This window comes from Alternaria atra (genome assembly GCF_907166805.1).
Source record: "Alternaria atra isolate CS162 genome assembly, contig: 34, whole genome shotgun sequence".
NCBI lineage: Eukaryota > Fungi > Ascomycota > Dothideomycetes > Pleosporales > Pleosporaceae > Alternaria > Alternaria atra.
The window spans coordinates 371,666-396,556 of NW_025091333.1; the positions used below are offsets into that span (position 1 = coordinate 371,666).

Below are 24,891 nucleotides of genomic sequence, written 5' to 3' on the forward strand. Positions count from 1 at the left end.
GCGACGACGCGTAAAGTTCCCGGTCTCGTCCACAACCACTTGTGCAGCCTGTCATCGGCAAAAGGGATGAAACGGAGAGACCCTGGCTGGCTGTCTCTCTGGCTGACGAAGGCTCTTGAGACGTCAGTGTGAGCACACTCCAGGCCTGTACCTGCGTCTCCGAATGCGGGCCGACGGATCCAGACCTAGCGCGCACTGGCGGCGTGGCTCGATTGAACGTGACAGCGTGTCTGGGAGCCGCATCCGAGAAGCCTCGTGATTTTGTGTGGCCAGCGCATGTGGCTCTGGTGGACCGCCCATGGTCTGAGACGCGGTGACGCGCTGTCCCTATGACGGCATAACGGGTGTTCGGCGAAGCACAAAGAAGGCGTCTAGAAACCGCTTATGAAAGGTTGTGAAAGGGTGGTGCTGGGTTCCGGGCCTCGATGCGCAGGGATGTGGAGAGTGAAGCAGCGAATGGGTTCGGCTTCCGCAGCTTCTAGTCCCCCAGGACCTTCCTCACACACGCGCGACAGCTTATGTTATCAGGCACGGATGCCAGGCTTGTCGACGACTCTTTGAGACACTGGGTCGGCGAGGCGGATGCACGATTGGCTGTTTCACGCTGAATTGTGGGCTTGACAGCTCTGTCCTGTTCCATCCCCTTTCAGACGCCGTCCAAGAGTCATCCCAGAGAAGCAATGTGCAATTGCTTCACTTCCAGTTGGCTGTGCTTGCTATACGTACCGAAGGGCCACGTACTGGGACTGGGTGCCCTTCTGGCCCGTCCGTTGCCCCGTGGATCATGGAGGACACGGCCAAGGTAGACGTCAGTATCATGAGTTACTGGAGGACCATGACTTCAGAAGTTAAATATATATGTCCCAGCTATCGGTCCACTGTCACAAGTACCGACACTTCTGTTGCACCGCTACCATACAAAGCCGCGTTTGTGAATCTTAAAGTCTCACACATAGTCTCACTTCTACCCACTCTTAAGCACACCTGCACCGATCCGAACACCGTCCCATAACACAATCAACACTATCACATCCACATCGACATCCAAATCCAGCAATATGTTGTTCGCCATCTCCAGACCCAAAGTCTCTGGTGAGGGTCAGCCCGGTGATGGTGGTCGTAAGTCATTCCCAAAAGTATGGTTGTGAAGTTCCGTTGCTGACTGCCACAACAGGCAAGCCGCTACTCTCCTCCGACAAATGAAAGAAAGGCTGCGCCTTCTCAACCAATCAACCATCACCACCACCAATCTCCAGCATCTCGGGCACGCCATGCGTTTTGTTTCGAAAACCGATTTCGCATTCATCACCACGATCGAGAAAAAAAAGCAACTCAGCATGTTACAGTGCAACAGCGTCGCTTTTGTCGCGCAACCCGGCAGTCGTTCCCCTGGCCCCCAGCTACCCTGTTAGCCGGTCCAAGATGCACCATCGTCAAGATGCGACTGCGAGGCGCAGCACCGCTGCGTCGACCGATTGGGAGAATGCTGCCACGGGCTGTGTTTTTACTCCGGTGAACAATACTGGCACAAGAGTCATCGAAAACACGACCAAGGCGACTTGGAGGTCCCGGGGCTGCTACTTATCGATGCGGCCAAATCGCGAAGATGCCTGGAGTTTGCCTTGAGTGCGCCGTGTCCGCAGTGTGGCTTTGGGGTGCGGCTGTGCAGCACATGTGCTCACCTCTTCACCAGCCTAACTAGGCACCAAACATCGGTTCACCATTTACGGGCCCCCAATGGCCACTTTTCTGCCTGGAAATACTGCCCTGGCCCGTAAATCGAGTCCCTCACCGTGGCTCTGCTGGTGAAGGGCGGTGACTAAAGGAGTCACCTTCGGGGTAGACAGGGCTTTTAGCCTTCTAGAAGGACGCTAGAACGAGTTGCAGCCTGGTTGTCGCCTTGTTCGTCAGGATACACCCAATGAGCATTTCCATTTCACTCTCTAGTGGCGCAGTCATGCTTCTTTTGACAGTCAATTCAATCACCGGAGCGGATTAATCTCGACGGTTTCTGCGTCATAGCCTGAAAGAAGGCAGTCATTGCCTGTTCCTGGACGGGATCTGAGGCTACGACAGGCCTCAGGATGTAGATACTTATACAATGAAAGCGCCTCTGAGGTGTGAGACATCACAAACCACAATCCAACCTTGAAATCTGCCTGCATATCACATACGAACCACAGCCCGCAACCTCCAGCAACATCTGTCTATTAAGACACACCACCCAAAACACATACGCTACCATCACACCCACCACTACCACCACCACCATGAGACTGCTTGAACTGAACAACGACCTCACCTACTCCGAGCCCCAACCCCGCGACGGTGGAGCCCCGAACCCAAGCGCAAGATCATCACCCTCAATGTCTCTTTTCAAGGCACCAAAGGATGGCTCGCAACCTCGTGACGGAGGTTAAGGACCTTGGAGTCGACTTCAGTATGTATAATACTTCGTACTCTGCACCATGCTCAACCTACTAACAAGACTCAGATCATATCTCCAAACCTTCACTCAGCTGAATGATGCGACCCCATCCTACCATCTCCTCCAAACGGAGTCGGATCGGTTTAAAGGACTCCTACACCCACAGCTCCTACACAAGCTCCTCTCGACTTTAGCCGCAAACGACTACCACTACCGCATCTTCTTTTCGGTACCTCAATTTATCCCCCTGAGGACGACCTGCTACATTATTCTGTACTTTCAGCTGCATCTTAGGCGCTTGGGACTTTTCGTTTTGTGTATAACAAGAGACTGTATGATGGACATGATAGCGATATGTTTTCTGGGATTTTAGAAGGCGTTCTGATAGAATAGGAGCAATCCCATAGCAATGGTCATCGCTTAGGCGCCTTTTGGGCAGGGCGGATGAGCATTGCATTGAAGCTTTATCGGACTTGATCCTATAAGGCATGTATCATAGTAGATAATGGGAGGCACAGTAGCATAGCCATAACAATTGTAGATCATAAAGTTTGGCAAAACTATACATCATTGAATATGACGTGTCGCGGATGTGATTGAGGTATTAGAAAATGAGTTAAAGTTGATGGGATCGTTGAAGAAGAAGATGGATGGGGCGTTCGCATTCGCGTATCTGTAACTTACCCCACGCTGCCGCCTATCCTAAGCCTTGGCATAGATAATGAGATTACATGTGTTGATGCGTCTGCATGCTTGCTTGTTCTCCCCGTGGGTGCGAGGATGATATATGTGAGCGCGTGCGTCGCAAGCAAGCCTCAAGGCAACTCTCAAATCTTTCTTCGCGACGCCTGACCATCCCCTCACAGTCTGTCAGATTTCGTCGTTGGACTCGAAGATGACGTTCTCCCGCCCATAGTGCTTCGATTTGCGGACCCCGCAGCAGGAACTAGACGTTAGTCACAGAAACCCAAAAACAGAGTCACGCACGCGCAAACATGGAGATTTTCACGGCTCAGAAAGCAACGTGCCGCCTAGTCGACCAGAAAGAGCACCATCGGCGCGTTGTGCCCAGGCGCGAGTAGACTACTGGTGCTTAATCACGATGGTGTTCAGGGAAACACGATTCCTTCTGGCGCGCAAGACGGAGCACAGTCCTTGAAAGTCTTGTCCTTGCGCCTGGCTTGCTGCTCGCGGAGGAGCCAAGAGCACGGTCAATATAAGAAGGGTTGTGACTGCCATCGCGTCATCACTTCGGCTTTTGTTGAATCTCCCTTACTTTGACGATTCGCTTCCAAGTAAACGCCGCGACTTCATCCTCGTTTGCGCCGACGCACACGCTTCTACAGAAGTAGCCTACTACCAATCGTACTCTCAAAGCTCTAATCAACACCAATTCGCGCAAGATGACCACTCGACCGAACGAATACCAGCGCGTTGCCTCGCACGGGCGCGGAGGTGCTGGTAGGTTCCTATTTTCCTTTAGATCTTGAATCGCAAGTCCATAATGCTTGGGTGATGATTAGCTGGGCCTGGATATCTTTGCAGCGCACGCAGGCGCGCAAAGACTACAACATGCAGTCAAGCAGTCGACAACCCTCGTGAAGCGCTTTACAATCCTTCACCAGTTTCTGCTTCTGAGCCATCACTAACGTTCCAAGGCAACATCGCAAAGGATGACCCTACCAACTACCCAAAGCCCGAGGACCTTGTCACTCCAACACTCAAGTCGAACACATACACCACCGGCCGAGGTGGCACTGGAAACATGGCGAAGAACGACCCCGAACGCCCTGAGCTTGCGCGCGCTGCTCAAGATGTCGACAGTAAACCGCACCCAGAGCCTCAAGGCCCCAAACACTACGGTCGTGGAGGTGCCGCCAATATCATCGGCGACGGACAGCCTGCGCAACGAAAGAGCGCCGAGGCTAAGCGCAAGAGCGAGGAATCTAAGCGCGAGGACAACGGAAAGGGCCTGCTTGGCAAAGGCAAGGACTTGTTGAACAAGTTGGGCAAGAAATAAGCCTGATTAAGCTAATGGTCGGCAATATGATGCTACATTGAAGGCACCTGGCTTAACGATCTGCCCTGTAACATATGATGGGTCTCTTGGTTTCTTTATACGGTTCATGATATCCCAGGAAGCGCAAGGCTTTTAATTGGCGGGCGGGAGGAGTTGGTGGCATATCTTCTTATAATCCGGACGATTGTCTAACCTGGCATAGTGTTATTCAATTGCTTGATTACCTCGTCGATCGTTATGCTTGATTTGCTAAATCTTCTGTGCGGATGGCTGCTATGCCATTCTTTCGAGAAGGCACTTTGGCTCGTGACATTACATCCTACTGCCTGGACTTTCGTTGATGCTACGCAGGATGTTGGAAAGGGTCTGAGAGCAGCGCACCATCACCTGAGTTGATTACATCACTCTTACATGACTTTTACCGTTGACATTCCAAAGTGGCGTACTACTGTTTGCTTTTCTCACAATCGTTAGCCCTTTCGGCATTCTGTCATCTCGCAACCCGTGCAATGCTTTGATAGGACAGCGCCGCTTATTACTACCGGAAGGTCCATAAAGGGTCTTCGGCAACAAGCAAGCGTCATGCGCGGGGATTTACGACATCCACCCGCAGCGGGGCCCTCATCCTCGCACGGTTACATCAAAACATCGCCATCCGCGTGTAGTACGCATTTGATCTCAAGTTTTCTTCAGTATTATCGCCACGCAAGCCCAAACGAAACGTTTCCCGAATATATGACATCCAATTGCCGAGATCAGCACACGCACATACGAGCCGTCGCTGCAAACGTGAAACAAGAACAACCCATTCCAGTCGCGCTCAACTCCGGTTCCCGATGGCTTGGTAAGCTATCAACGCAGTCCGTCGCTTATACATCACCTGGTAGGGTCCTGCCGTTATGGAGAGTCGTCCGATCGCCATGCTGTGGCTGCAGCTAATGCCTCACGGCTCACATGAGTTGCACGCTTTGGTGGGGTGTAAGAAAGTGACGTAGAAAGGTCAACATAATCCAACCATTGGGAAAGATAGTCGAGAAAGATACTGATCATGGAGTTTCCGGGATTATTATATCATACATGGAAGAGATCGAAAAAAGCGCAGTACGCGAGACAGTTCGCATAGAGCACCTTTACTCTCACACACCCTCCCGAGGTCCTCTGTATGCATAGCATCGGTCCTATACCAGCTCCAGGAACACTCCCGCTCCACACCGTCCATACGTAGATAAGTGACCCGGTGAGCGGCGATAGACCCGCCCGGCATGCGCTCTTTTCCGAGAGCATGAGCCTTGGAATCTTGGGGATGATGACACCCACTCCACCACACCGTATATGCATAGGCAATATGGTTCGTTCAGCCTGCAACAAGTACGCCTTGCTCCACGACGTGGTCTGTCACTATTGGTCTGGAAGAATCGTTATGCAGCCTTCAACTTTCACACCGTTTTCTTTTTGTTAGCCGAATATGTCATTCGGCTTATGGTTGGCTGAGTATCGGCTTGTGTGTTAAAGTTGCGGCGCGTCCCGCTGTTGTAGCCTTACTGGCTCTATATACCTTCCGGTTTTTCGCAATTCCTTGCTGTTGCGTATACTTGTCCTTCACTACTAGTATAACAGCAGATCAGTTATCATTCATTGTAATATGTCAAGTACTACCACGACGGAGACGGAAACTTACGTGGATACCTGGGTTCACTACCACGATGGTGGTGTACCCGGTCGGAGGCCAGTCCTCAAAGGCACCGCTGCCAAAGAAACGTTCAATGAACTACCCAAGATCGACTTCCAACGTATATACTCAGACAACCTGGATGATAGAAAGGAACTAGCGAGAGAGGTGGGCGCCGCGTGTCGAGACATTGGTTTCTTCTACGCAGTGAACCATGGAGTGGATAATGACATATTGGAAGGCACTTTCGAAGCGTTGAAGGAGTACTTTGCGCTACCAAAAGACATCAAGATGGAGACTCATAACCAAAAGACGGAGAAGTTCAGAGGTTACGAAGCGTTTCTAGAAGGAAAACTCGACCCAAGTACACGAGGAGGTAGCGTCTTCACTGACTCCATACACCGAACCGTGCATATCTCTAATAACAATATCTAGATCTCAAAGAAGGTTTCCTGATGGGCGAAGACTTCACCGACGAAGAGCAACTCTCTCTCGTCTCCTCTCTACCCCCTTCCCCACAAACCCCACGCAATCAATGGCCCACCCACCCCTCAGTCTGCTTCTGGCGCCCCGCAATCTACCGCTACTACAAAGCCATGTTCGAATTCAGCAAACGAATGCTCCACATCTTTGCCCTCGCTCTTGACCTCCCCGAAGATTACTTCGACACCATCACAACGCATCCCATGACCAACGTGCGCGCCGTCCACTACCCACCACAAGAGCGACAGAGCGACGTTGGAATTGGCGCCCACACAGACTTTTGTTGGTTCACGCTCGTCTGCCAATCCAAAACCGCCTACCCGGCCCTCGAAGTGCTAAACGGAAACGGCATCTGGGTCCCCGTACACCCACAACCCAACACTTTTGTTGTCAACATTGCCGATTTCCTCAAATTGGTTACGGGCGGTTCGTGGCAGAGTACTGTGCATAGAGTGAGGAATATCGGGGGTGAGGAGAGGTATAGCATGCCTTTTTCTTTAGCCCCAATGAAGATGCAAAGGTTAGCGTTGTGCCACATTTGAGAGAGGAGGGGGTGCGGTATGATGAGTTTGGTGTTGGGGAGTATTTCCAGAAGAGGTTGGATATTGATCGGAGGACGCATTTGGATAGAGACGAGAAGGAGGAGACGGAGAAGAAAGAGGACAAAAGGCCGACGGTGGAAAGGAAGGATAGTGGGCTTTGAGAATGCGGGCATATTTTTTGGCGGGGGGATAATGCGTCAATTTGTAAAGTGAATTTCGGCCTCAAGATATCCATAAACTAGTTTTTGCTTGAGAGATACTATGCTTCGTGAATCCATATAGATAGCCACGCTATCAAGCATGGCCATTTCGCCTCTTCGCTTCCTCCAACGCCATACGTAGTCGTTCTTCCTTTGCCGTGTCCTCACTACCTTGCCCCGTCTTCCTCTGCACCAACTCCATAATCTCAGTCTCATCACTATCAAGCACACTCACTCTCCTTTCATACTCCTCTACCAATCCTTTCTCAGCTTCTTCCTTCTCAACCTCCAACTCTCGTATACGTTCTGCATCTGCATCATCAGCCTTCACCTGCGCAATCTCAGCATCGATGTCGGCATTGTTGGATTCAACCTCCAGCGCATTGAAGAGGGAGAGAAGAGCCTTGGATGAAGTTTTCAGGGCTCTGAGTGTCGATTGTGCTTGTATGAGAACATCCGGGTCACCGGTGCCATCCTCAAGATCCTTGATGACTGCAATGACGTAGTCGATTTCTTTTTGCTCATCGCTCACCGCATCAACGACGACTCCCTCAGTAATCTGAAGAAGTTCGCTAATACGTTCAGCCTTCTCACGCTTAGCTTCGAAAATAGCTTGTTTCTCCGCATTCTCGAATTGCTTCTCAACGGCCTTCATCTGACTGATGTTGCCGGCGGCGTAAAGAGGTTGCGTCTCGGTTTTCTTGTAGCGTCTATCGCGCTCTGCAACAAGCTGTACGACACTGTCGTGTCTCTTCTCGATCCGCTCGTGGATATCTCTTAGAAGCTCGAAGCAGTCTTTCGTACTTGGATCATCCGTCTCCTTGAAGCTCTTGAGTCCTCTCACAGAGGATTGCAGAAGATGCTTAGCTTCCACGTACAGATCCATGAGGGATTTGATCTCGGCATGTAGGCCATTGAAAATTGGATCGAATACGGTGTCCACGTAACTCTCGTATTCGTCCTTGTCTTCTTGTGCTTTGAGCTCGCCCTCTTTCTGCTTGAATTCTTCCTCGAGCTGATTCATCTCCGCGTACGAGATCTCATTGTTGTTAAACAGGTCGTCGTTATGCTCCTCGTTCTCTTCTTGACGCTTGCGGCGGGCGTCGTCCTTCTTACGCCGGTTCAGCGATGTTGACTTTTCCCATGTCTTCGTAAGGTCTTCGGTGTTGCTGGATTTTGATCCAATATCCGCGAGCTTAGTTCTGAGATCTTGTATCCGGCGATTCGAAGAGTCAGAATTGATCTGCTTCGGCAACAGACCCTTGAGCACCTGGTTCGGATCTCCCTTTGACGGTGTAGCGGCAGACGCTGGGCGGCGTGGAGTTAGAGTCAATGGCGCGGGCAAGGGAATATCTGCTTCGCTACTGGAAGGCCGAGGAGCAGGCGACTGTGCAGTCGGTTGATGAGCTCCAAAGAAGATCTCATCATGGCCCTTGCTGTTGCTACGTCCCGATGGTGAAGCCACACCTGGAGTATTGGAGAAAGGCATCGTTTGTCTGTGCCTCAATTGAGGAGGGTCAATGGATATGCTAGCAGGTGGAACGTATGCCTTGTATTGAGGTTGCATCGGCTCCTCAGGCAGAGATTGAACTGGCGTTTTGTTTGTATCGTCGTCAATAGAGCTTGTCGGAGTCAGAATTGTCGTTGATACTACCGAGGAGGTGGCTTCGGAGGGCCCTGATAGTTTTCAATAGGCGGCATCGTACTTTGACGTGCCAAGATAGGTCTGCCACCAGGACTATATTCATAATCGTCCTCATATGCAGACCCCTGCGGTACTTGTATGTTCAGATCCTGTCTCTTGGTGGATATGTTTGAAGTTGCAACTTGCTCTGTTTGGTGTGACGTCTCTGGCTCTACTGGAAGCGTTTGCGTTGAGGCGTCGAAAAAGTTGATTGTCCTCATGCTAGACTCCACCTTCATGAATGCCTTGAAAATCTTGATTTTCTCTTCAACTTGCGGTGCTGCTGCCTCACTACGAAGCATGGTTACGTATCGCTCTAATGAGCCGACATACCACGGGTCGATATCCGAGATAAGATCGGCAGGGGTGGCTTTTGGCAATTCTCTCGACTTTTCAGCTTCAAGTTGACGCTTCAACTCAGCGACGAGATTGTCACGCTCTTCAATATTGTGTTCCTTCCCTTCCACATCTTCTTTCAGTCTTTCAATCGTCATGTTCTTCTCCTTTACTAAAGCCTCGGAGTTGACAGTGGCTTGGTCTGCGGCGGTTCTCACAGTCTCAATCTGTGCACGTAAAACGATCATCTGGCTCGCACTATGCGTTTTGTTGGCTTGATACTCAGATAAAAGTTTTTGATTGTCAGCCTCCAGCGCTTCAATCTTCGCGTGTAGTTCAGCCCTTTCCCGTTCTGCATCTGCGCGTAGCTGGTGGATAATGTCATCCTTCTCTTTTAACTCCACAGTATAGTCATAGCTAAAGGATCCAGCGTCGTTAGACTCATTGGTAGTTCGTGACTCGAAATGATGCTTGGGCTGTGTCGGTGTGTGTTGTGATGTATTATACCCGCTCTCGGCTGAGACAAACCCTGTCGTCAATGCAGCAAGTTGATAGGGAGGCTTCGCACCCTGTATGGGTCTTGGCGTAGTTCTCAGGGGTGCGACGATGGCATCTTCTACAACGAACCCTTGGTCAGACGACTGCGAGTCTTGACGTAGGGCAAGACTTGTCGTCACAGACGGCGGTGTGGGTGTATAGCCTTCATCCCACTCACTTGAACTCACATGTGCGGGACGTACTGCAGGACTGGGAAAACTATGTGTCGAGGGAGGAGATGGGACGTGAGCAGGCAACTCAACGCTTTCTGGCTGGGTAGTGTCGCTTTTCTTTTCCTCTTTCTTTACCCCAAATAATTCTTCGTCGTCGATTTCCTCACTGCCACCTAAATGTTCCCAATCAGAAGGTGCACCCGCGGCCAGAACACTGAACCTTGACTTGTCATCGCGAGGTGGAGGCGATACGGGTAGTTTGGGTGCGGGGGGTTTTGGTGAGGACGTCTTGTTCTCTGCGCGTTGTGCGTAGAGATTGGCCAGGGCTATGGAACTCACGGAGTCGGTGCGTCCAGATACAGGTTGATAACCAGATGCAGAACTCACACTCGGACGATTAGATATGGGAGACACAGGTTGACTCGGCGGGCTTGGCTGATGGTAGAAGTTCGGCGTAGCGGTTTCAATTCGATTGGATGGCTTTGGTTCTTGAATCCCTTGGTTCGGCATTTGAGCGTACTGCCGTCCTAAGAACGAGTCTTGTGCTTGGTATCCTGATTGCGGGGGCTGCTGCTGAGGCTCATAGGTCTGTGGTACGCTATGTTGATAAGTAGACTCGGGTGCTGGAGATGCGGACTGCCACGGTCTCTGCAGGTGCGGATCTGATGGAGATGGTTGACCATGATGTTCATACACTGAATGTCCATACTGTTGCTGTACTAGTTGTTGCTGCGATTGCGCCTGTGGGTATATCGGTTGTCCGACCGGCTGTTGCGAAGCTGGTATTGCACCCCAAAATGACCTTGATACTGATGCTGCTGCTGCTGCGGCGGCGGCGGGTATTGGCCTGACGGTTGCTGTGACTGATGAGGTGTCTGCGATTGTGGCGGGTATTGATCAGAGTTGGGGTGTCCATATTGAGGTTGGTGGTGCTCTGGATGTTGCACACTCTGTTGGCCATGTCGAGGAGGCAGAGGCGGCGCTTGCTGCTGGGCATTATGATATCCCTGTGCGTACTGTGGTTGCTGCCACGTAGGAGCTACTGGCGGAGGAGGAACGTATGCACTGGGTGCTGGGAGAGGTGGCTGTGTGTATGCCGGCTGCTGCTCATTCGGGCTGACAGCAGTGGAGGGTTGATGTGGTCCAGCTGATGGCGCATTCGTGTATGAGCTGACCTGGCCTGCACCATAGATGGAGCTGGGCCTTCCTCCTTGTGAAGATGGGAAGTATGAACCTCCCGGTGTGGCTGAAGGCGGCGGAGGGGCTGCATTATGATATGGCTGTTGTGGTGTCCCTTGTACTGGGTATCCTCCCTGTTGCGCATGAGGCGCGTACCCGGTATTCGGTTGCGATTGTTGCGACCAATTCTGCGTGCTTTGCTGCTGCTGCTGCTGCTGCTGTTGTTGTTGTTCTTGCCGTTGGACTGCCGCTGCGAAGCCATAGGGTTTGGGTGGAGGTGGAGGAGGCTGGTCCTGATGTGGTGGAGGGAGATGATACGATTGATGCTGCGCACCTGGCATAGTACCATACGTGCCCGGATTGTACCCTCTTGTCCCTTGTTGTTGCGATTGATTCCATGGGTTCGACGTATGCGTCGGCGTTGGCGCAGCCCATTGGCCGTGGGCTTGAGGAGCAGGTGCTTGATATCCCTGAGAAGCTTCGCCATCAAGTCAGCGCCTCGCTCTGGATCTATAATAAATGTTGCATCACATACCTCCATATCCGGGGGGCGGTGGTGGCACTGGTGGAGGAGCGGTCTGCTGGCCCGTGAAGCTCGTCGTGCTTCCTGGCCGCTGGTAGCCTGGTGTTTGCCCGTAGTTCTGCATCGCGAATACGCGCTTCTCAAACAACCCGCTCAATATCTACGTGTAGCGATGGATAGCGGATCGTGTTCGCTGGGAGCGCGGGCTCGGGTTTCCAACTGAAGTGCCTGTGTGTATTAATAGGCTCTCCAGAAGTGTGACATGCACATGTACAGCAAGCGCTGGGTTTAGATCACGAAGGCAATTGTGATGAATCGTATGACATTGATGCAAGTAGTAAGTACAAGAAGTTGATACCGAAATACATCAAGCAGTGCCTCGTCCATGCGGCACAAGGCTGAATGCTCGAGTCCAGGTGCGCAGAAAGTGGAATGGTGCCACAGCCACGCGGTGATCTGCATGCGGTTCGTCCCCGCTTCGCCTTGCCCCATGTGACTTGGGCCTTCTCTTTGCCAAAACAACTCGCATTCGTGTCCAAACATCAGTATACATTAACAAATGAAACCGAGTATATTCTCGACTTCGGATCGGGCTTGTTACAGGCCTCATGCGTAAATGAAACAGTCAATCTTATTCAAGTTGTACGCTTCCGTCTCTGATCCGCGATATGCGTAAGGACATACTCCACGTCCATCGCAATCGCTTCCAGTGTTTCCTTTTGCTGGACACCCTTCGGAGCCTTACGTGTCATGCCTCCCGCCGTACTCAAAGTCATCTGCAGCACGTCAGCATACATCGACTAGTGTCAGACATGTAAAGCCTACCATATCCCAACGATGACGGTCGCTGTGGGCAGACTTTGCCTGTTGCGCAACATCTTCACCGATGCCTGCTCCTCTCGGAGCGCCAATGAGCCTCTCCAACGAGACGTAGGTGCCTTCTGTCAGCTTCTTCCCCTGGTGCTGCTTCGGATTTGCATTAGGTGTTGATCCAGACCCTGCGATGGAGGGGAAATGGTAGCATTGTGAGGATCCTTTCGTCTTCATCCGACTCCTCTCTTGCACAATCTTGACATCGCCAAATGATGCATAATCAAGCGGTAGCTGAACAGTAAAGGATTTAGAGAGCTCAGAGGGACTATGCGACCGGTAGGTGTTTGCAGTGACGATTAACACATGGAACACGCGGTCTTGTAGTAAGCTGAGTCCAGCGACCTTGGGCATTGTATGAAACATTTGAGATACTACAGTACTTTAGCAACAGCTCAGACAGACATATGACTTTCCGAATGGGGAACCTACTAAACATCTCCACGTTATGAATCTCCTCACGGTGACCTGACTGTTGTACAGCTTTCAATAGCTCTTCATGATCCCACTTCAACAGCTCAACGGCGTCGAAAACGCTCGGCGTATAGATAGCTTCATTGCGACCGTGGTCTTTCGCCAGCAAGTCACCCAACTCGGAAAAGTTGACATGGGTGTCGCTATGGGTAGAAGTTCTGACTGCCCATTTGGCTTGATTCAGATCTTTGACGCGCTTCTCAACCGAGACTGGAACAGGAATTGCATCGTTACTCTCTGTAGCGTTCAATGGGGGCATCATCACATGTCCACTCTCCGGGCTCCAGGTCCCGCGATTCTCAAAACCTTCATCGAAGTCGATTCCCCGTACTTCGCTAAAGAGGTTGTCGAGGAATTGAACGAAGCTTACATTGTGATCTGAGGCAGCATTATCGTATGTCGGATGATAAGGCAAATCGAGTTTCTTCAAAGGCTTCAAGTTGAGGTATTGGCTTTTTAACGCTGCTGTAGTAGTGGAATTAGTATTACTTGGTTTAGCATTAGTATCAGCATCCTGTCCCAAGTTATACTGAGGTTGCAATGGCTTGGATTGCACAGGATCCCTAGCATTGGCAGGTTCTGCCATGCTTGTAGCGGAGCGGAAGTCTTGGAAACCTGCAGCGGACTACAATAGGCGACCGAAGCGGGTCCGTTGCAGTCGTTTGGCGAATGACAGGAGAAGTGCGTCAAATGCCTAGACCGCTGAGATGCAAAGAATCGTGTGGTACAGGGAATAAGTGCCGCGGCTACCAGCACACAGATCAGTATCAGCTCACCCCACTCGAGGCAATTTCTTACGTACTTGACCAGGTAAGCCACAGGCTTGCACAAGGAACACTTATGCGGTTGGCACGAACTGTGTGTGGTGCGAACGTAGTGACTAATCGGTCATACACCACATGGACATGTACGGGCGATGGTCTGGAACAGACTAGATTATATGGGCCGTGTACACAGGAATTGTTGTTTGTAATGTAGATGCAATTTGGTAGATGCCAAGCAGAGATTTGATGGAAGACGTAACAATAGAAGATGAAGTTGTGACACTGAAACGGGGATCGACGAGGGTATGTGTGGCCTTGATTGGCTCGTGCCTAGTTGTGCGATATGCAAGCTAGGAAGCAGCAAGTGTTCGCTTTGAACTGCATGCCACCTAGACGGAATACGAGGACTTTATTGTAAGCAATTCGGAACGATGGTATGTATTCGGTCTCACGTTCTGGGACATACGAGCCTACAGTGTGCAAGTTTCTGGTACAGTACCCGGATAGCAGGCAAGCTATCAAGTATGGCAGAATACAACGTGGACAATGCCATCTTATGTGCTCATGATTCAGAATTGGAGTTACATTGAACAACAGGCAGTTAGTGCTGCACTCAACATACGTTCAAGTGGAATTATCCGGTGGTGCCGAATGCTCAAAGGTATGCGTGGGATTGGCACAGGAGTCTAAACATCCTCAGAGGGAACAGATCTGCCCTCCTCTGACTTAAGTGTGCCATCACCATTGGAAGATCAAGAGAGCATACCAATGCGAGCGGATATTCTGTTTTGCATGTCGATCCAGAAAAGCCGGTTGCCGACTCCGCGGTTGTCCTGCTGTCAGTAGGTATTTACGCTCCGCGGACGTCAAGCTGATAACACAGTTGCTCCTCGGAGCTCACAGCCAACGCCTGCAGGGCCCTCGTTCGCCGTTCCCGTTCGGCAATGGCAGGATTCTGTACCGGAGGTCTGGTTCAGCTGTGGCCTCAACTAACTCTCACCGGCACTTCGTTACGAAGAGGCAAAAGCAAGGGTACATGCGTCATGCAGGTGCTGTGGAGTAATCAGGTCGCAGCTGCCTGCTGATGCTAGAAATCACGCAACAATAGGAAATCAACTGTTTCATCATGATGGTTTCGTGCAAAAATCTCTCTCGTGTTCCTTTGGGGTGTGAGTGGACCCGCTGGCATATAAGCCGCTGTCCGTGGTGTATAGACAGGGGCCCTTGTGATCTATACCGAATCCGAGCACGGTGTCGAACCACCTGCACGTGATTTATTTTCTATCGAATTGAATCCCTGTCATGTGGTGCCGGATCAGCATGCCAGATCTTCGATGTTGACGGACATGGATAAACCTCTCAAGATCCACATAACACGCCACGCCAAGCGCACAATCTCGATGTCGCTCGGGCCAAACAACCGAAGGAGGGTCCACCCTAGTATGACTTTTGCTGCAGTGACAAGCTAGTTGCTGCCTCTCCGTTGGGCGCCATTGAACCCGCCTTGCGCAGACATTATGACCGCCTCATACAGCGTGCGGACTTGTTCATCAAGCAAGGCTGCCTAGCTGTCACACTACATGATGTAGTCGATGAAATGGTCCAGATCATCGTCGCAGCTGACTTTCCAGCCCCCATGTGTACAAGAGAAATTGTCAAGCACGCAGTGTTGTTCAAGCGAAAAGATCTAGATTTCCTATATACAAACTCCGCGTACTCCTGGAACCGCCCATATACCCGCCATGCAGCAGTTCCGTGTATTCTCACGGCATATACCATGGGAGCTAAACTTCCAACCCTTCTACTCTAACATGGCGGGTCCTCCGCATGCAGGCAACATCCGTCCGAACGGCGTAGGCATTGCGCATCTAGAAGGGCCCATCATCCAGCTGCCAACTCCTCAATCAGTCAGGCAGGGATCATCCTCCGTATAATCACTCGGTAATCGAAAGGTCGACTGGTTGCGTTTGGGTATCATCTCGAAATGGCAAAGAACATATGAAAACGTAAAGCGTCTCCGCGTATGCTTACTGGGCTGATGTGCGATACACGCATGCCAATCGTGGCTTTACTGGGGTTGCGCAGCGATACAGCTGTTGGCCGCATGCTGACCACTGGAACGAGCCGTGTGTAATGCTCATACCATATCGTTTACTGTAACGTTGGTATAAATTCAAAAAATCAAGGCGAAGCTTCGGTCTCCATCACGTCGTCATCCACTGCTCTCGACGCCAGCTCTCCTGCTCTCACGAGGACGGCGAGTGACCCCTGCGTTCGATAATCATGGGGGTTATGTGAGAGGTGGGGTGAAGGCATCTGTGGCATCGGTCGATCCAATGGAGAGGCTAGTGGACCCATTGTAGGCACTGGTTGGGGAAGCATGCGCATCGTCTTGCTTGGGTCTACAGGTAATGTCTGCGCCGAATAAACTGTGAAAGGATATCCCGTAGACCCTTGGGTGCTGTGACCGCTCTCGGATGATAGTGTCGTGTCCTCGTGGCTGAGAGGAGGAAGACGCGCAGGTTCTCGCGGAGTCCTGCGAGAAAGCATATCGATAGGCGCTTGATAGTGGGTTGAATGGGGATAAGAAGGCGGTGCTGTAGATGTGATTTTCTGGTGAAGATCCAGGTTGTACGCAGAAGGTTGATGATATGGGTTGGCATCGAAAGGAATCCTTGGGTCCCGAATAGGGTTGGGCGCGGATGGATCAAAGGCTCCGTCTCTTTGCAAGCCATTGATACGTGGAGACGCGGAAGTAGGGGAGAATTGCTCGCCTGAGCGCGGGGAGTTGAAGCCAGAAAGGGAACGGTTAGCCGGTGACGTTGAGTTTGAGGAATAGACTGGACCGGCAGGGAGTCGTGAAGGGCCAACGGGCTGGGCTGGATCGGATTTCTGCTGTACTGTTGTCTGGGCGTCTGACTGGATAGTACTTAATCTTCGGTTTGTGGCTTGATCGTTCTGTTCGTAGCTGCCTCGTGCTGAAGTGCTGGGCTCGGATTCTAGCTTCGAACGTTTGCCTTCTGCACATGTCAATACGCTGCGGCGCGGTAAATTGAGGGTTGTAAACAGACCTTTGGTGGGCACTGAGTGTTTCGCCTTGAAGTCTTCGAGATACTTTTGATAGGCCTCATAATTTGGCGTCTTCTTGTACTCAGCTAACTCCGCGTAGTACTTCTCTTTCGCACCATTGGCCTGTCGTTCGCAACCTTCGCGTTCCTCGGCGGGCAACACTTGCCATTTCTCGCCTACCACCTTGGCGATCTCAGTGAAGGAAAGATCTTGTCCCTTTAGTGACTCTCGCACCTCTACTAAAAATTAGTTGTGTTCATGTTGCACAAAGACAAAACTCACGGTTAGAGAAGATGACGTAGGCCGATGGCGGGCGTTCTGGGGCATGCTCGTCGGGCTATGCCATATTAGCAAGATTGCATGACATGGTAGAAGTTGGAATATGGGCTACCTTGGGATGCCGCCGGTATTTTCGCTTGGCCCCTGTGCCACCCGGCGCAGGGTTGGTAGAGTCTGGCTGCTTGGTTTTGCCCTCTGGTCCTGAGTCGTCACTGCGATATGAGCCGGCAGTACTTCCAGCTCGTGTAAGACTGATGGGTAGGGGCCGATCAGAAGACTGTCCGCGCGATTCGGCAATGGCCCGTTGAAGTTTCTACACAGAGTTTAGTTGTTGGCAAGGCCAAAGGGGAAAGGAAAACAACCTACCCGACGATGTCCAAGCTTGACGTTCAGGGAACTTCTACATAGCAGTAAGCACAAGTCGAGGCAGGTACGAGTAGGGTATGTGCGCACAAGTCGGATTCTGTAATGTCGAGCACAGTCTCCCAAGTGTCGAAGCCTTCGGCCGTGAACACTTCGTGGTATTGGGACAGTCCCAATCGCGCGAGACGTTCTCTCAAGTCGCTCATGTAGGAGGGCGTGGGTGCGACCGCTGGGTGGTGTGGTGTAGCGACCAACTATCGAAATGGGCTGGCCGAAGAGGGTTCGATATGTTTGGAATTATTAAAGCACTAGTGGCAATGGGCTGGGATCGAGCGTGATCGATAGGACTCGAGTATGGCGGAACTAGTGTACAGGGATAAAATAGGAAATGGTCGCGTCGTGGCCCAGGCTATGTGATTGGTGCAGCACGACGAGTGTGGCGGATCGACTCTTAACGAAAATCCGCGTAAGGGTCAAAGTGTTGCAGGGCGCTGGGCGCAGAGAAGAGCAAGTTGAAGGAGTCGTCAACGACTAAGATGCATCCATAAGTGGTGGCGCCTAACGTTAGGTTTGGGGTAGGTGGGTCCCGGACCGATCAGCAGAATTCTGTGATTATGCTGTGGTAGGGGTAGGGAGAGTCTCGGCTATTGTAGCAGTAAAGACGGCGGACGCAGCCTAGTAGAGGCGCAACCAGGACAACGGCTGTCGATAGTCAGCAAGCGGCCGGATCTCATTTGGCGCGTCCCAAGCGGTGCTGCGCGCTGAGCAGAGTCGCACGAGGCCTGGGTTGCGGTGAGAGTGGGCAATTCTGGGCGAGGGCGGTGCAGGCCCAGGGAGAGAGAACAGGGCTAGTAGTAAGGATTCGGCGCAATCATGGCGGGCGTTGCAATTGGCGCAGGAGACGAGTCAGAGAGAGCGGGTGTGAAGAAGACGGCGGCGGCGGTGGTGGTGGTGGTGGTGGTGGTCAGGACGGGTGCAAAAGACGCAAGAAAATAATGCTGTGTGACTGTGCAAGCAATACCTTCTAGGGCCCCGGCCCAGGGCTCTCGAGATCAGAGCAGGGCAATCGACGCAACGGACAGCCAGCGAGCGCGAACACGGGACGACCAAGGGAACGCTCCAGCCACCTCTTCCTCACGGGGAGCACACTAATGCGGAATCTCCTCTAGGATATGGCGCGGGCTGATAGGCTGCGAGGGCGTGCGGGTGATGCTTTCAAGTCTACAGAACATCTCAGACAAAGGCACGATCGACGAAACGCCGGTACCTACAGTAGGGCCGATTCGCAGGAGCCGGCGACGACCTGGTCTGCTATCTGCGCTGACGGTGGTCCGCAATTGCAATTTCGTAACCCCTCCTCCTCCACCTGGCGTGTCCATGCATGTCCATGGAGAGAATGACGTTAAGCTGACATGGATGCATTTGCCTTGTCATATTGGAGCACTTCACCAACACGCCGCGGAACGACGTAAACGCCGCTGAACAGCCGAACAGGCGGGCATCCTCACGACCATGCCTGGTGCGACGGCATGGCCTGTTTCTCGAACTAAGCGAACACCAGACATTCGATCTGCGATGAGACGCAGATGGCGGCGTCTTGTGCGAACGACCAAAACCCGTAAACGCTCAAGATGGACTGCATCGGCGATTGAAATTTCCAAGCCTCAACACGCGACAAGGCCTTGCAGTTGACACTGTTGCACATTGTCGACCCATCACAGTCACTACACGCGCAACTTACTATCGGGCTGATCAACGCGCTGCAAGGGGCGGGAAGGGCAGCTGGGCACCCACTTCCGCCAACTCAGCATTAACAGCGGAGCGGAACATTGCCCATTTCCTGTTGAAGCAACGCTATCCTTGGCTACAGCACGCACGTGAGTATGACGGACGGGCACTCATCCATGAATACATTGCGCTATGTCTCATCTGAAGCTTCGTGATGATGGAATTCTGGGCCCTGGGCGTCATCAGAACCGCCTTAAATCAACCCAGCGTGAGCATCGCGACCGACGGTTCGTCCGCCTTTTCATCCACGTCGCCTCGTGACATGTTCAACCTCGGCAGCAGACAATGCCGGGCTAGACGCACCAACCGCACTGGTGGCCGTGTCGTCGTCGCAATGTGGTTTGCAATCATACCACGCTGCATTTGTTGGCTCACATCGGCCCTACTCGTCCTCCAGTACAGTCTGCCCATCTCCTCCGGGCACCATCTGGAAATGTCAATACTGGTGGCGTAGAAACTAGACAGGGCGTCCCATACCATGCAGATGTTGTTGCCGTTCAATAAGATTTTGGGCAGCTGGACGCTTCCCTCTACCGGGTCACTGTCTTCGTGTCAGTTGGACATGTCCATGTCGAACACCAAAGAACCTTGAAGCTACGCACATCTCCGTTACGTTCTCCAAGACCATGTCTGTTCTCGTTAGAATGGTTCCGTCCACGTTGTCTCTCTCAAGCACACTTACTAACGTAGTCATCGAAACCAACCAGCTTCCCCGTGAATTCTTTCCCACCGTTCATGATGACCCAAATCTGCGAACCCACGCATTTGTCGATGAGTTCTACCGTAATTAGCCATGAACAGACACTCGCTTGCAACCAAGACTTACCAAGCGGAAGAAGGTTCTCGAGCGACATGGCGGCGTGTTTTGTTGTAGGCTGCGTATCGGTCGTTGAATTTAGATGTCGTGTTTGAGGCGCAGGTAGGATCAAGGTGATGATTGGATTCGATATCTTGGCGTTCAAGACCATCTTCCACAGGCGACGCGCTAGCCAACCAATGCTCGTGAAACAGCAAACATCCTGTCCACCCAATCGACCCGCATCCGTGGCGACTATCCTCTCCTGCCGGTACCTAGTGGGAGCACTACCATGGAGTGTTATGCTCTTCCATCGACGCGCCTCTCTGCTGAGCGCGTCAGATGCCCCGCGACGTGTTTGCCATGAGACACTCGCCAACACCCTACCCTCTGTAGAGCGCTCTACACACGCCTCGCATACGTCGTATATTGGAGAGCGCAGAGCGATGCACACCACCCCGCTATGCTCAACACCCATTACCTCACCCACCTCGACCTGCCGCTGGAAGCGAGGACGGCCTGTTACTAGAAACGACAACTTTCCTAGAAGGATCTACCAGACTCCCACCGCGGGACTACAACCTTTAGTGAGCCAGCTCAGTTCCAAAGAGGCAGTACCCATGGCTGGAAAACCCCATCGCCTACGTCAGGCACCGGCCACGCTACACGTACGATCCGCTGAGACTCCTCCAGCACTAAGCACTGACCGATCCCAGCGAGTGGGACTTTGGAATCCAGCTCATGGACTACGCTTTGCGACAACAGCGACGGCTGAAGCGCCCAAGTCAGACTCTATCCCTGAAGCCGCCGAGACTACATGTACACGTATAGACGAATCAGCTGCGACGACTCGCACAGACGACCCCTCTCCGCACACTAAAAACGAAGCAAGAGATACTACGGGGCAAAACGGGGAGTTACTGTAGAAGATGCCTCAGAGAGTGAAGACTCTAACGGTGTCTCATCCCAGTCAGAGACTGAGTCCAAGGACGAGGAGGAAGACGACGACGAAAAAGAATACGTCTCTCTTGCATATCAGATTCCAGAGGAGAAGTTGCGTGCTGCAATGCTTGCCACTCCCAACACACGTGACAGTTATTGGAGTGCGAGACTCTACCAAGGACCTGATGGCGAATCGCTCTCGACCCATTATTGCAAATCCTTTGACGTTGCTGAAAGGGTAGCCAAATACTTCTTACAAGAGAAAGTAGTGGGCTTCGATATTGAGTGGAAGCCTCGTGGAAATCCGTATTCGATCAAGCAGAATACTTCATTGATTCAGCTAGCGTGCGAAGATCGAGTTGCTCTCTTTCACCTGTCGCTTTTCTCTGGAACTAAAGTGGAGCAGCTTATGCCACCTAGTCTCAAGGCTGTTCTCGAATCGCCGGATATCTACAAAGTAGGTGTGGCTGTCAAGGGTGACTTCAAGCGTCTGGAGAAGTACCTCAATATCCAAGCTCAAGGTGTCTTCGAGCTGAGTCGCTTGCATAATCTAGTCGAGTGGTACGAGGTCGACCCTAGCAAAGTCTCACATAGACTTGTCAATCTCGCGTCTCAGGTGCTGCAGCACCTCCAATTGCCCTTGTACAAGGGCGAGCGACTAGTCGATGATCTCGAGACAACCTCCAGCGTTCGAGAAAGTGACTGGAGTCTTCCTCTGAATGTGCAGCAGATACACTACGCAGCCGCCGATGCATATGCTGGATTCCGTCTCTATCATATGCTTGAATGGAAAAGGACGCGAATGAAGCCGACTCCTCCCCCAGTGGCTCTTTGCGATTTCGACAATAAGCTTACACCCAGGTCCAAGGAACCCCGTAAGAGGATGAAAAGTTCCAAAGAGGTCGCAGACACAGTTGTAAAGTCCTCAGTTGATATTGCTGAAGAGCAACAAGAAGACGAAGAAGATGCCGAGGGTTATGAGACAGCAACTGAAGAACTCACTGACAGCTATCAACTCGAAGAACCATCATATGCAAAGTCAACAACTGCCTCCACAGACGGAGCGAACAGGACTTGCGCATCCGAACCCACTGCGAACAGCATTTTAGAAAATACTGAGGATATGGGAGCTGAACGGGGGGTTGCTCGACAAAAGCGAGTTGGCCGAATGAACCTCTCCTGGCTCGATAGCACTGATCCCGGATACCCTGAGCTGCCAAGGACATCACAGGAAGAAGATGCTGAATCAGTGTCTACTGAATCCTCTGAAAACTATGTTGTGCATCCCAAGAAGCAAGACAATGATGTCTCACACCAGAGGCAAATTGATGCCGACGATGAATACGCAGACCCAGCACTTGAAGAAGCACTTGGACGCATGACCCTGGACGATAGTGGAAGGTTGACGGAAGACGTGAACGACCCGGTATCAGAGCATACAACACCACAATCAGACATCGGCCTGCTAGACGAACCATCACGAACACCTGAATACAACCTGGCAACAATATGGGCGCAAGAGCATCTTCGACTGACCATCCCATCGCCTACCTCGACGGCACCCTCGCGTATACGTGCAACCGTGACGCACCTTCGCGCTTATCATATGTGGTATCATCAGAAACTCCCGGTTGACAAGATGGCACAAATTTTGCGAGATCCGCCGCTCTCATGTAATACAGTTGCAAACTATATCTTGCAGGCAGTCACATTGGAGAGACTCGAATACAACCAGGAGTCTCTCAGAAATGTGTTACTAGCAATGCCTTCAGGGATGCGAAAGGGACGATGGAGGGCGTTGGCAGAGGAAGTGGATGCGTTGAAATGAATAACACGAGCTATCCAATGAAAAACCTATTCTTAGAGAGTGTTGAATGTGAAGGAACCAGATATGTGCCTAGAAGGCTGGTGGCTTGTTCAGTGGTACGTGTTCTCTTCGTGTTCATGTGATGTCCATTTGCATGTAGAGGTTCGGACACGTCTTGCGCGGAAGCCATTCCGCTTCTGTCAACGCAAGGTGGCTCAGCGTTGTGCGTCCATGGCCTAGCAGCGTCTACGAGGACACATCTTCGATACATACGAAACACCAGGCTAGCGTGATTCATGTCCAGAAGCTTAGTGAACACATATCAATATTCCCGTGTAGTCGTACTCGTGCAGGTACCATGCAGTGCAAACCAAGTCAGGGTCCAGGCACGCACTAACTCAACCCCACGCGTGCCAACGCGAAACTGCGGTGAGGATCAGCCACCCCTGCAGGAACCCCTCCGAAATATATCAAGACAGGCGGCCCTTGCGCTCTTGCTACACATCCGAATACTTTGACGTCTTCCATCACTCCAATTGAGTGTCTTTGATTTGCATATTTGTCCCATTGAAGCTCATTGAAGGACTACAAAACAAGACGTCCACCATGGCCGCCGCAGCAGCAGTTTACCCTCCCCTCGACCAGCGTCCGGTCAAGAACACTGTCCTTCTCTTCGATGTCGATGACACACTCACAAAGCCCCGTCAGCTCGTCACTCCCCAGATGCTGCAACTACTCTCGGAACTTCGTCACAAGTGCGCTATCGGTTTCGTTGGCGGCTCCAACCTCGTCAAGCAGCAGGAACAGCTTGGCGGGCCCGTAGATGTCACCTCGCTGTTCGATTTCTGCTTCGCCGAGAACGGTCTCACTGCCATCCGTATGGGTGAGGTACTGGCTAGCCAGAGCTTCATCACATGGATCGGTGAGGACAGATACAAGGCCCTTGCCAAGTGGTATGTGACTATAACAGGCTGCAAAGCGTCGCTAATCTAAGATTATAGGATTCTCCACTACATCGCCGATCTCGACATTCCCATCAAGCGCGGCACCTTTATCGAGTTCCGCAACGGCATGATCAACGTCTCTCCCATCGGCCGTAACGCATCTACCGAAGAACGTAACGAATACCAAAAGTACGATCTCGAACACAAGATCAGGGAAACCATGGTCGCGAAGCTCAAGGAAGCGTTCCCTGACTACGGCCTTACATACTCCATTGGTGGTCAGATCTCTTTCGACGTATTCCCCACTGGTTGGGACAAGACCTACTGCCTGCGACACATTGAGGCGGAGAAAGGACTCTCTGGTGTCGTCTACGACAAGATTCACTTCTTTGGTGACAAGGCCTACGAGGGTGGAAATGACTGGGAGATCTACAGCGACCAGCGGACTATCGGACACAAGGTCAAGAACCCAGACGATACCTATGCGCAGCTGCAGGAGCTGTTGAAGAGCTTCCAGTAGTGGTATTACACACATTCAGGATGATTTCGATAATTTCTAGACGGCATAGTAGCTTCGTCCGATTTGGAATCGATCACACTGGCGATAGAATGATACGACATGTAATGTGAACAAGACTTGTACGACTTCATTGGCCCCTAGGGTCACGATTTGGGTGTTGCGTGTCTACGTCACTTCGTCAGCAGATATCAAAGCCTTGTTTTCCAGTCAGATTATACGATCTATACCTTGGACGGAGAAAGTCGTTACCGACATGGTATTAACTTGCTGACCATATATCAGAAAGAGCTATTCTAAATACGCAGGCTGAACTTTTATCGAAATTCTGAATCGTCAGGGGCCTGCATGCGGTTAATTGACAAAATGCTTATTCAGACAACACCTTGATTCACAACCTGCAGCTGAATTTCTGAACGACGCCTACTCTTTCCGCAATAGCGAGCTTGTCCTATTCTAACCATGTGTCTACCAGACACAATACAATCGCAATCATGCGCTCTA

General features: G+C 51.7%; 8 protein-coding genes across 8 annotated transcripts; 4 read left to right on the top strand and 4 right to left on the bottom strand.

Annotated features, from left to right (window-relative positions):
* Positions 1 to 3,831: 3,831 nt before the first annotated feature.
* On the top strand, positions 3,832 to 4,448 carry ALTATR162_LOCUS10571 (uncharacterized protein; the record flags this gene model as incomplete). Its single annotated transcript, XM_043318208.1, has 2 exons — positions 3,832 to 3,889; positions 4,087 to 4,448. 2 exons carry the CDS (start codon positions 3,832 to 3,834, stop codon positions 4,446 to 4,448), a joined length of 420 nt encoding a protein of 139 aa, XP_043174143.1.
* Positions 4,449 to 6,090: 1,642 nt separating this feature from the next.
* ALTATR162_LOCUS10572 (uncharacterized protein) lies at positions 6,091 to 7,303 on the top strand (the record flags this gene model as incomplete). The annotated part of the gene is made up of 3 exons (XM_043318209.1): positions 6,091 to 6,481; positions 6,553 to 7,030; positions 7,102 to 7,303. 3 exons carry the CDS (start codon positions 6,091 to 6,093, stop codon positions 7,301 to 7,303), a joined length of 1,071 nt encoding a protein of 356 aa, XP_043174144.1.
* Positions 7,304 to 7,436: 133 nt separating this feature from the next.
* Positions 7,437 to 11,898, bottom strand: ALTATR162_LOCUS10573 (uncharacterized protein; the record flags this gene model as incomplete). Its single annotated transcript, XM_043318210.1, has 5 exons — positions 7,437 to 8,964; positions 8,997 to 9,317; positions 9,360 to 10,874; positions 10,925 to 11,729; positions 11,787 to 11,898. 5 exons carry the CDS (start codon positions 11,896 to 11,898, stop codon positions 7,437 to 7,439), a joined length of 4,281 nt encoding a protein of 1,426 aa, XP_043174145.1.
* A 511-nt stretch (positions 11,899 to 12,409) lies between these two features.
* ALTATR162_LOCUS10574 (uncharacterized protein) lies at positions 12,410 to 13,704 on the bottom strand (the record flags this gene model as incomplete). Its single annotated transcript, XM_043318211.1, has 3 exons — positions 12,410 to 12,550; positions 12,600 to 13,018; positions 13,077 to 13,704. The coding sequence occupies 3 exons, from the start codon at positions 13,702 to 13,704 to the stop codon at positions 12,410 to 12,412; spliced, it is 1,188 nt and encodes a 395-aa protein (XP_043174146.1).
* A 2,359-nt stretch (positions 13,705 to 16,063) lies between these two features.
* On the bottom strand, positions 16,064 to 17,799 carry ALTATR162_LOCUS10575 (uncharacterized protein; the record flags this gene model as incomplete). Its single annotated transcript, XM_043318212.1, has 6 exons — positions 16,064 to 16,902; positions 16,954 to 17,187; positions 17,234 to 17,288; positions 17,343 to 17,543; positions 17,597 to 17,630; positions 17,684 to 17,799. 6 exons carry the CDS (start codon positions 17,797 to 17,799, stop codon positions 16,064 to 16,066), a joined length of 1,479 nt encoding a protein of 492 aa, XP_043174147.1.
* Positions 17,800 to 19,763: 1,964 nt separating this feature from the next.
* ALTATR162_LOCUS10576 (uncharacterized protein) lies at positions 19,764 to 20,235 on the bottom strand (the record flags this gene model as incomplete). Its single annotated transcript, XM_043318213.1, has 5 exons — positions 19,764 to 19,808; positions 19,859 to 19,922; positions 19,984 to 20,011; positions 20,064 to 20,159; positions 20,208 to 20,235. 5 exons carry the CDS (start codon positions 20,233 to 20,235, stop codon positions 19,764 to 19,766), a joined length of 261 nt encoding a protein of 86 aa, XP_043174148.1.
* A 562-nt stretch (positions 20,236 to 20,797) lies between these two features.
* Positions 20,798 to 22,947, top strand: ALTATR162_LOCUS10577 (uncharacterized protein; the record flags this gene model as incomplete). Its single annotated transcript, XM_043318214.1, has 2 exons — positions 20,798 to 21,002; positions 21,104 to 22,947. 2 exons carry the CDS (start codon positions 20,798 to 20,800, stop codon positions 22,945 to 22,947), a joined length of 2,049 nt encoding a protein of 682 aa, XP_043174149.1.
* A 585-nt stretch (positions 22,948 to 23,532) lies between these two features.
* ALTATR162_LOCUS10578 (uncharacterized protein) lies at positions 23,533 to 24,390 on the top strand (the record flags this gene model as incomplete). Its single annotated transcript, XM_043318215.1, has 2 exons — positions 23,533 to 23,879; positions 23,928 to 24,390. The coding sequence occupies 2 exons, from the start codon at positions 23,533 to 23,535 to the stop codon at positions 24,388 to 24,390; spliced, it is 810 nt and encodes a 269-aa protein (XP_043174150.1).
* Between the last annotated feature and the right edge of the window lie 501 nt (positions 24,391 to 24,891).